Source organism: Otolemur garnettii, unplaced genomic scaffold (genome assembly GCF_000181295.1).
Source record: "Otolemur garnettii isolate 467f Iridium unplaced genomic scaffold, OtoGar3 scaffold00001, whole genome shotgun sequence".
NCBI classification, from domain to species: Eukaryota; Metazoa; Chordata; class Mammalia; order Primates; family Galagidae; genus Otolemur; species Otolemur garnettii.
Genome location: NW_003852396.1, coordinates 72,376,592 through 72,387,944, shown reverse-complemented (window position 1 = coordinate 72,387,944; position 11,353 = coordinate 72,376,592). Strand labels below are relative to the sequence as shown.

At 44.2% G+C, this 11,353-nt stretch overlaps 1 protein-coding gene across 1 annotated transcript in view; it reads right to left on the bottom strand.

Moving 5' to 3' along the window:
• The window catches only part of DDB2 (damage specific DNA binding protein 2), a 22,636-nt gene that overhangs the window by 1,740 nt on the left and 9,543 nt on the right, over positions 1-11,353 (bottom strand). Inside the window, exons 4-7 of the mRNA XM_003781288.3 lie at positions 5,418-5,563; positions 3,744-3,843; positions 3,486-3,663; positions 2,731-2,873 (exon numbers count right to left, since the gene is read on the bottom strand). Coding sequence (XP_003781336.1) covers positions 2,731-2,873; positions 3,486-3,663; positions 3,744-3,843; positions 5,418-5,563 — 567 coding nt within the window. The remainder of the gene's footprint in view (positions 1-2,730; positions 2,874-3,485; positions 3,664-3,743; positions 3,844-5,417; positions 5,564-11,353) is intronic.

The window sequence follows — 11,353 nt, the reverse complement described above, 5'->3', positions numbered from 1 at the left end:
CTGGGACCTCAGCTCTCCAGTAATCTGGGACAAAATCAGGAGTAAAATCAACAGTGGTTCACCAAGAATGGGAATGGGGTGGATAAAACAAATAATTCAGAGGAATGGTAATCAACGGTATATTTAGACAGTGTCCTAACTTACTCCCAAATGTTAGATGATTCTTTGGAGGTGGAAAGTGGGATAATGCTTTGCTCACAATTAAGATGGCAAGGAGACTAACAGAACTGGCCTGGCACTGTGGCTCATGCCTATAATCCTAGCACTCTCGGCAGCTGAGGCAGGTGAATCACCTGAGCTCAGGAGTTCAAGGCCAGTCTGAGCAAGAGTGAGACCCCATCTCTACCAAAAATAGAAAAATTATCTGATTGTTGTGGCAGGTGCCTATAGTCCCAGCTACACAGGAGGCTAAGGCAAGAGGATCGCTTGAGCCCAAGAGTCTGATGTTGCTGTGAGCTATGAGAATACCATGACACTCTACTCAGGGTGACAGAGTGAGACTCAAAAAAAAAAAAAAAAAAAAAAAAAAGAAATAAACAAATCACACATGGGGGTGGTGGATTTGAACCCAGCCCTGACCCTGGCCAGCTAAAACAGCAGTGGCAACTGCAACAAAAAATAGCCTGGTGGTGTAGCAGGTACCTGTAGTCCCAGCTACTTGGGAGGTGGAGGCAAGAGACTCGTTCAAGCCCAAGAGTTGGAGGTTGCTGTGAGCTGTGATACTACAGCACTCTACTGAGGGCGACAAAGTGAGATTGCCTCAAAAAAAAAAAAAAAATTACACATAGGAAGATGCAGGGTGATCTAGCTAGATACAGAGTAGGAGATGAAGACAGATGGAACACCAACTAAGGCAAGATTCTTGACATTATTTATTAAGAGCCTGGATTTGATTTGAGATACATGGATACCACTCAATACTAAGTCATCATTTGTTGAATACTTACCAGGAGCTAGGCATGGTGCCACGTGCTTTAAGTATACTGATTCAATCTCACAATAACCCTATCAGTTAGATACTATTATTCCCTTTTTATAGATGAGGAAACAGATCCAAAATATAAGGAATTTCTTGAGAGGCTGAGGTGAGATCACTTGAGACCAGGAGTTTAAAACCAGCCTGGGCAACATAGCAAGACCCTGTCTCTAAAAAAATAGAAAAGATTAGCTGGGTACAGTGGTATGTGCCTATAGTATGAACTACTTGAGAGGCTGAGGTGGATGATGTTTGAAACCAGTAGTAAGCTATGAATGTGCCTGTGAATAGCCAGTGCACTCTAGCCTGAGAGGTACAATGAGACCCTATCTCAAAAAAATAAAATTTAAGTAATTTGCCTAAGGACTCTAACCTAAGGATATTTAACTGCCTAAAGCTGGTGCTCTGCTACCACTATGTGACACTGACAAGAAGTACAGGCATGAAACCTGACCATCTGAAGAAGATCTGTGGTTCTGGATAAAAATAAACTACTAGAGCACAACTGGCAGATTTCACGCTAATGGGGGCTTGGGAAAGAAAGCCAAAGAACTTGAAGGCTATAAATCTTGGGGACTAAGGATAGGGAAGCCATTAGCAAGAACCTGAGAATAGATGGGAAAATAAAGGGCTTATTTCCATTATCAGAAGCCCCCTAAACCTTGAAGTCAAACTAAGATGTGAAGATTAGTTTGTGGATTAAGTGTATACACAGGCACCCAAAACAGAAGACAGGACAGAGGATCGGGATCTTAGAAAATGCCCACAATGAGGCTGGCGCAGTGGCTAACACCTGTAATCCTAACACTCGGGCCAAAGCAAGAGTGTTGTTGGAACCCAGTAGTTTGAGGTTGCTGTGAGCTAGGCTGATACCACTGCATTCCAGCTTGGGTGACACAGTGAGACTCTGTCTCAAAAAACAAACACACACAATGAGATCAGGGCTGAACTGAAAATAAAAACGTAGGAAAACAGCTTATAAGAGAGACAAAGAAAACCCAATAAGGGGATGGCATCCATAGCTCAGTGGTTATGGCGCTGATACACCATGGCCACATACACCAACGCTGATGGGTTCAAACCCAGCCCAGGCCAGCTGAACAACAATGACAACTGCAACAAAAATATAGCCAGGCATTGTGGTAGGCACCTGTAGTCTCAGCTACTTGGGAGGCTGAGGCAAGAGAATTGTTTAAGCCTAAGAGTTTTTTGTTTTAGGGGTTTTTTTGGAGACAGAGTTCCACTATGTTGCTCTCAGTAGAGTGCTGTGACATCATAGCTCACAGAAACCTCAAACTCTTGGGCTTAAGTGATTCTCTTGCCTCAGCCTCCCAAGTAGCTGGGACTACAGGCCCACCACAACGCCTGGCTATTTTTTGTTGCAGTTGTTTTAGCTGGCCTGGGCTGGGTTTGAACTCACCAACCTCAGCGTATGTGGCTGGCACCATAATCACTGTGCTACGGGTGCCGAGCCTAAGCCCAAGAGTTTGAAGTTGCTGTGAGCGATGATGCCACAGCCCTCTACCAAGGGCAACATAATAAGACTCAGTCTCTTTGAAAAAAAAAAAAGAAAGAAAGAAAACCTGATAAAAGGAGCAGAGCGAGCCAAAGGTATAAGAGATGCTTTGTGTTGGGGCAAGAAGAGATGGGGAGGTCACAGGCTTACCATACCTGCCCCCTCCCCAGTGTGGGCACACCTGGCTGCCCTCATGATCACAGCTTCCTTTTGTGAGCTTCTTTGCCCCATCACTCACCTTGATGGGTGTAAGGTGCTGGAAGTGACGGTGAGGGTGTGGGATCAGGCCCAGGGGACAGTCCCACTGGGAGACAGAGTAAACCCGGATCTCATTCTTCTGGTCAGTGGTCAGGAGTCGGGCTCCGTCAGGGCTGAAACAAGCTGGAAAAGTGAAAAGCCCCTGAGCTAAAGGAACCACAAGGCCTCTGGTATCCTGGGCTTCACAGGCCTTCTCTTGCACGGGTACCCTCCCTCCCACTCTTCTCCAGACAGGAGTGGAAAGGAAGATGTGAATCTGTGCTGTGAATAAAAATATTCTAGAGGTGGCGCCTGTAGCTCAGTGGGTAGGGTGCCGGCCACATACACCAAGGCTGGCAGGTTCAAACATGGCCCAGGACTGCTAGAACAATGACAGTGCAACAACAACAACAAAAAGCCAGGCATTGTGGCAGGCTCCTGTAGTCCCAGCTACTAGGGAGGCTGAGAAAAGAGAATCACTTGAGCCCAAAAGTTTGAGGTTGCTGTGAGCTGTGACGCCATGGCACTCTACCCAGGGCGACAGCTTGAGACTCTATCTAAAAAAAAAAAAAAAAAAAAATCTAGAAATTCAGCACCCAACATTGGCAGCTGGAGCAAGAAAGCTTTTAACATAGCAACTTGGCAGATGCTATCAGGGGCAAAGGTTTGATCTAGTGGCTTCTGAACTGAGGAAAAACCCCAGTAGTGGTCAGACAGGCATGGTCTGCAGCAGAGATGAGATATGGGATATCACACCTGCGTTGACAGGATGCCTGTGCGGCAGCGAGTGCAGGAAGCTGGCTTTCCCTCTAACCTGGCGCAGGTCCCAGATTTTCACTGTTTGATCTACGGAGGCTGTGGCCAGCAACCAATCACAGCATGGGTTCAGGGCCACATGGGTCACTTTCTTTTTGTGCATTCTGAGATTCCAAAGCTGCAGAGAAGAGCTCGGTTCAGGTGGGGACACAGAACCGAAGTGGGGGTAAGGGAGGAAAAGGGTTACAGACAACGCACCTCCTTGCCATCCATGTGCAGCAGGACCACGTTCCCCACATTGTCTCCTGTGACCACCATTCGGCTTCCAGCAGACACATCCAGGCTACAAAACCAGACACTGGAGGGAGAGACTGTGTTGTAAGATTCTTAGGGACAAAGATAGGTCCATTTATGTACTGTTGCAGCTCTAGTGTCTAACCCACAGTTTTAGGTATTTGATAAATATTTGTTGAATGAATGAATAATGCCTTGCCATGGATTCCCAGTGAGGAACACTCTGACTTGTTTACTATCTATACAGAGGGACTTGGATGATGGGGGCTCAGAAACTTGTCTAGTTACTGCTGGGACCAGAATCTTCAGCTAGGAGGAGTCCCTGAAACAGGCAAAGCTCAGAAATGTGAGACAAGCCCCAGGCATGCTTGTGCCCCACAGCCTTGCGTTCTGTGGAAAACTCATTTACTGCTCTTTCCCATCACTCTCCATCCTATGGGCCAAAAGAGATGACAAATCAAACAGAGATTGCCCAGCTCTGCCCCTAAGAGCTGATGGAAAGGAACTACTGCCCCCTTCAAAGCATTTATGGAAAAAAGTATATACAACCCAGAGCTCTTTAGTCCCTCAAACTACTTGAAGATGGGAGGATTGGATGGGAAATTCAGGGATGCTGATACCCAGCCAGAAGAGCTCCAATTCATAGTTTTTCTATCGAACCCTCAAATCCATGCTGTACTGCCATTTGCCATCCCTACGGACATTTTTTGGGGGTGGGGGAGGGACAGAGTCTCACTCTGTTGCTTTGGGTAGAGTGCTGTGGCGTCATCGTAGCTCACAGCAACCTCAAACTCTTGGGTTTGAACAATCCTCTTGCCTCAGCTTCCCAAGTAGCTGGGACTATAGGCACTTGATACAATGCCCAGCTAGTTTTTCTATATTTAGTAGAGACAGGTTCTCCCTCTTGCTCAGGCTGGTTTCAAACTCCTGAGCTCAAGCAATCCACCTACCTTGGCTTCTCAGAGCCACCACACCCGGCCCCCCTATGGATATCTTTAAGTGGAAAGGTTTAGAGTAACCTGTAGTTGAGTCTTTCCTAATTGCACACATACATATTTCTTATGCATGAGGCAGCCTAGGACATCTCATGCTAGTGAGACCCCCACAACTTCATTTAATTCCTCAGGGAGCATTGAGAGTCATGTCTCCAGCTAGAAAGCAAAGTGACAAGCATTTTGTTAATTTCTCCAGCCCTTGCTCCTGTGGAGTCCAGAGCACTTTTGAACAAGATTCTATCCACTTAAGCATCTTTCACCTATCCATAACACCCCAGTGAATGGAGGGAATTAAGTCTGAAGTTCTTAGTTCCTGCTCCATTCTCTAAGTGGCTTTCTTAGCCAATGCCATGTTGACTTGTCTAGTGAGTGTCTAAGTGAAGTCTAATACACTGGTAGGTATGATGAACAGAAAAGCTGAGGCTCCAGAACACCTTCTCAAGCAGCAGTGCACCTGGACCAAAGTAAGAGCAGCCAGAAGAGTTTGAAAAAGAGAAGGAAGAGTAGAAAGTGTAGAAGGTGGCTAATACCTTTCCTTTCTTCCTGGCAACATGTTTGGATAAAGGAAATGAGATCTGGACACTCTTGCCAGAACTACACTTAGAGCTTAGAAGCCCTTTCCCCTACTAGTTAAACTACTCACTTGCAGGTGTCTGAGCTGGTAAAAACTTGTAGAGTGTTGCCTTTAAAGTCTTGCAGCCTAGTTGTTCCCTCCATTGAGGAGGCGAAAAACTGGTTGGTATTGAGAGGGTTAAACTTCAGCCCCGTGATGCTCCCTCCAGCTCCAATCTAACATGAGGAAGAAAAAGCCAGTGAGTAATGATGGGTTGGGGGCCAGGAAGCCAGGAACCAGGCCTGGACACATACTGTGCTCCCAGGGAAATGCCAGTTGGCTAGCAGGTAGGGTCAGGCCAACTGAGACACCTGGACACTAGGATGCTTGCCACAGGGCCCTTTACTTTTTTCTTTAAGAGACAGAGTCTTGGGCGACACCTGTGGCTCAAAGGAGTAAGGTGCTGGCCCCATATGCCAGAGGTGGCAGGTTCAAACCCAGCCCCCAGCCAAAAAAAAAAGAGACAGTCAGTCTTAACTCGCCCTCAGTAGAGTTATGTGGCATCACAGCTCACAGCAACCTCCAACTCCTAGGTTTAGGCAATTCTCTTGCCTCAGCCTCCTGAGTAGCTTGGGACTACAGGCCCACCACAATGCCTGGCTATTTTTTGTTGCAGTTTGGCCAGCCCGGGTTTGAACCCGCCACCCTCCATATATGGGGCCGGTGCCCTACCCACTGAGCCACAGGCACCGCCCTAAGGCCCTTTACTTGTTAAGGCTTTGTTTTTACTTTTTAAAAATAAGCCTACTATAAACTTGACTGTTTGGGGTATACAGTTCTATGAATTTTAACGCATGCATAGATTTGAATAACTACCACCCAATCAGGAAGCAGACAAAAAACTCCCTCATGCTATAGCAATTCAATCACAGCCTCCCCTCATCCCCAATCCCTGGTAACCACTGATCTATTCTCCATCACTATCATTTTGCCTTTGTATGAGGACAGCTAATTAAGTTCGAGAACTCATACTAGAAAAAGTGCTATGTACCTCACTGGTGAATATCAATGTGTCTCCTTTGAAGTACTTCCCTTGGAAATCTATTCACCGATGCCAGTGCCTGGTCTACCTTTCAAAGTATGTTTTCTAGGATGAGTACATGAACTTAATTGTCATTATCTTATATGACAAAAGCTCTGGTAAGTCATTCCAGAAAATGAGTTCCAAAATTTGGTGTCAGTGTATAGTTTCCCACAGGGAATACTTCAAAGGTGACTGTAGTGATATTCAGCAATGAGGTATGCAGTACTTTTTCTAGGATGAGTCTGTGAACTTAATTGCCTGACCTCATAGAAAGTCCTATAAATGAATAATGCAACCTCTTGAGACTGTCTTCTGCCATTTCACTCAGCAGAATGCCTCTGAGATTCATCCAAGTTTTGTGTATATCAATAGCCCATACCATTTTATTCTGAAAAGCATTCCATTATGTGAATGTACCACATTTAGTTATTCCTACAATGCTCTTTTTAGAAGAGCTTCAGTTCACAGTAGGATCTGCATTAGAGGGACAAAAGTCAGATCTATGCCCCTTCTTATTTTCCAGACATCCATATGATGATAAAAGTAATCATGGTACTATCAATGGCTTAATTTTATCAAGCTGCTTATTATATACCTGACATGGTTTTCTTTTTTCTTTTTTTCTTTTTTTGCAGTTTTTGGCCGGGGCTGGGTTTGAACCCAACACCTCCGGCATATGGGGCTGGTGCCCTACTCCTTTGAGTCACAGGCACCGCTCACTGACATGGTTTTAAGAACATGACTTTCCCAAAAGTACCTTCTCCACTTCTTATGTCATAGCTATCCCAGCCTTGCAGACCTATACAAGGTCTCCTCTGCAACAACCACTTAACTAACTCAGCATACTGATGTACTCCATTCCCTCTACAAAACATGCCGACCAACTAAAAGTTGACTTTAGCATTATAAAATTCACCTGTGTAACAAAAAACACTTGTACCACCTAAATCTATCAAGTTTTTTTTATTTTTATTTTTATTTTTGAGACAGAGCCTCAAGCTATCCCCCTGGGTAGAGTGCTGTGGCATCACAGCTCACAGCAACCTCCAACTCCTGGGCTCAAGCGAGTCTCCTGCCTCTGCCTCCTAAGTAGCTGGGACTACAGGCACCCACTGCAACACCCAGCTAAGAAAAAAAAAATCTTTTTAAGAAAAGACATGCTGGTTCGGCCCCTGTGGCTCAAGCGGCTAAGGCGCCAACCAAATACACCTGAGCTGGTGAGTTCAAATCCAGCCTGGGCCCGCCAAACAACAATGATGGCTGCAACCAAAAAATAGCTGGGCATTGTGGTGGGCGCCTGTAGTCCCAGCTACTTGGGAGGCAGAGGCAGGAGACTCGCTTGAGCCCAGGAGTTGGAGGTTGCTGTAAGCTGTGATGCCATGGCACTCTACCCAGAGCGACAGCTTGAGGCTGTGTCTCAAAAAAAAAAAAAAGAAAGAAAAAAAGAAAAGACATGCTAACCAATGTCCATGGTCTGCCAAACACAGGCTACTAATAAGATAATCTGCTCCCTCCAGTTTAGTTCAATGCTTACCAAGCCAAAGGCTGATTATATTTGTTCTCAAACCTGTTTATGTCATTGTACTGTTTATTTTTAATTATATGACTTAATTAAACATGTAAAGTGATGAACTGCATGCAAAAAGGCCATTGTTATCTCTATTTATGATTAATATATTAAAAAATAGTCCTAATTTAATAATAGGCAAAAGATTTGAATACACATTTCTCCAAAGAAGATACACAAATAGCCAGTAGCACATGGAAAGATGTTCAACATTAATCACTAGGGAATGTAAACCAAAACCACAATGAGGTACTATTTTACACCCACTAGGTGGACTACCATCAAAAAGATGGACAATAACAAATGTGGACAAGGATATGGAGAAACTGAAGCCCTCCTACATTGCTGGTGGGAAAGAAAAATAGTGCAGATGCTTTGGAAAATTTTCTGGCAGTTCTTAAAAATATTAAATATAGGCTTGGTACCCGTAGCTCAGTGGTTAGGGCGCCGACCACATGCACTGGGGCTGGAGAGTTCAAACCTGGCCAGGGCCTATTAAACAACAATGACAACAATAATAAGCAGCTGGGCATTGTGGCAGGCTCCTATAGTCCCAGCTACTGGGAGGCTGAGGCAAGAGAATAGCTTAAGCCCAAGAGTTTGAGGTTGCTGTGAGCTGTGACGCTACAGCACTCTACCAAGGGTGACATAATGAAACTCTGTCTCAAAAAAAAAAAAAAAAGAAAAACTAAAAGTGAATGACTTAGGCATTTACCTCAAGAAGTTGTAAAACAGGGTGCTAAACACAAAGAAAGCAGGAGGAAGAAAGAAAAGGAGCAGAAATTAATGAAACAGAAAACAAATATACAGTAGAAAACTCAGTGAAGCCAAATGTAGGTTCCATGAAAAGTCTAATAAAATTGATAAATCCCTGGTGAGACTAACTAAACCAACAAGAAGGCAATTTAGGCTCGGTGCCTGTGGCTCAAGTGACAAAGGCGCCAGCCACATACACCTAAGGTGGTGGGTTCGAATCCAGCCCTGGCCTGCCAAACAACAATGATGGCTGCAACCAAAAAATGGCCAGGCATTGTGGCAGCGCCTGTGGTCCCAGCTACTTGGGAGGTGGAGGCAGGAGACTCGCTTGAGCCCAGGAGTTGGAGGTTGCTGTGAGATGTGATGCCACAGCACTCTACCCAAGGGGACAGCTTGAGGTTCTGTCTCAAAAAAAAAAAAAGGTGGCAATTTAATGGATGGAACAAAAAGAAATCACTATACAAAATACATTATCATTCACAATAATAAAAGATACCAGGAACAACTTTTTGTCAAAAAATCTGAAAATTTAGATGAAATGAGCAAATCACTAAAAACATACAAACTCACCAAACTGATAGAAGATCAAAGAAAATATAAACAGTTCAATAGCTATGAAAGAAATTGAATCCACTAGAAACCTTCCAGTAAGGGAAATTCCAGATCCTATAGCTTCACATCAATCTTCTTTTTTTTTTTTTTTTTTTTTTTTTTTTTTTTTTTTTTTTTTGAGACAGAGCCTCAAGCTGTCCCCCTGGGCAGAGTGCCGTGGCATTACAGCTCACAGCAACCTCCAACTCCTGGGCTCAAGCGAGTCTCCTGCCTCCGCCTCCCAAGTAGCTGGGACCACAGGCGCCCGCCACAACGCCCGGCTATTTTTTGGTTGCAGCTGTCATTGTTGTTTGGCGGGTCCGGGCTGGGGATTCGAACCCGCCACCTTAGGTGTACATGGCTGGCGCCTTAGCCGGTTGAGCTATGGGCGCCGAGCCTTATTTTACTTTCAAGCTACTACCATATATATCTTAAATTTATAGAGAAGTTATATAAAGAGGGTGGTGCCTGTGGCTCAGTGGGTAGGGTGCCAGCCCCATATACAGAGGGTGGTGGGTTCAAACCTGGCCCGGCCAAACTGCAACAAAAAAATAGCCAGGCATTCTGGCGGGCACCTGTAGTCCCAGCCACTCGGGAGGCTGAGGCAAGAGAATCACCTAAGCCCAGGAGTTGGAGGTTGCTGTGAGCTGTGACGCCATAGCACTCTACCGAGGGTGATACAGTGAGACTCTGTCTCTTAAAAAAAAAGAAAAAAAAAAAAAGAAAGTTGTAAAAAGAGCACAAAAATACCAGTTAATCCTTACACCACTTTCCTTTCTCACCACTTTCCTGTCACTTCTAATAATCCAGAATCATTCACTGCTTTTAGCTGTAATGTCTTTTTAGTCTTCTTCAATGTGGGACCAGTATCTCTTTGACTCTTGTGCCCTTACCTATACTTTTGGAAAGTATAGACCAGTAATTTTGTAGAATGTCCCTCAAGTGGGACTGTCTGAAGTTCTATCGTAATTAGGCTGAGAATGGGTCTTTGGCGGATATATTTTGTGATGCTGTATTTTTCTCACTGTACCCTATCAGGTAGCACATGATTTTGATTTGTCTCAATACTGGTGGTTGCCTTTGGTTATTTGATTAAGGTGGTAATCTGAAAGGTTTCACCAATGTAAAGTTATTCTTTTTTCCCCCTGGAGAACCATTTTGAAATCATGTAAATATGCAGTATCCCATTTATCACCAAACTGCTAGATGATTAATTTATTGGCATCAGTATAGACTCACGGATTCCTATTTTATTCAATGAGTTGTGATCTAGTTCTTTTATTTTATTGCTCTAATTGTCCCAGAATGGGCCAGTAGGAGCCCATTCAAATTGCCTCTTGTGTCCTTTTGACATGTTCCTACCATTCTTTGAGTATTTCTTTACTGTATGGCAAAGAAGACATTTGGGACTCATCTATTACTTTCTTTCTTTTTTTTTTGTGAGACAGAGCCTCAAGCTGTTGTTACCCTGGGTAGAGTGCCGTAGCATCACAGCTCACACCAACCTCCAGCTCCTGGGCTTAAGCGATTCTCTTGCCGCAGCCTACCAAGTAGCTGGGACTACAGGCACCCGCCACAATGCCCAGCTATTTTTTTTTTTTTTTTTGCATTTGTCATTGTTGTTTTAGCTGGCCCAGGCTGGGTTTGAACCTGCTAGCTTCGGTGTATATGGCCAGCACCCTACCCACTGAGCAACATGTGCCATCCAGAGACTCATCTATTTTTTTTCCCCTAGTTCTGGAATCAGCTATTTTCCCAAAGAGCTCTACTTCCTTTCAATGCCTACACACTTAAAAATTGTTAAATTTTATGTTATTTATTTTTTATTACAACCAAAGAATAGCACAAATCATACTTCATAAAATATAAAAATCTTCTATGATCAAAAACAAGATAAAGCTATCTGTTACAGCCACTATATATCAATGTACTAGATGACTTTGACAATGAAATAAGGGAAAAAAAAGTAAAGGAGGTCAAGTGGTGGCTCACACCTGTAATCCTAGCACTCTTTTTTTTTTTTTTTTT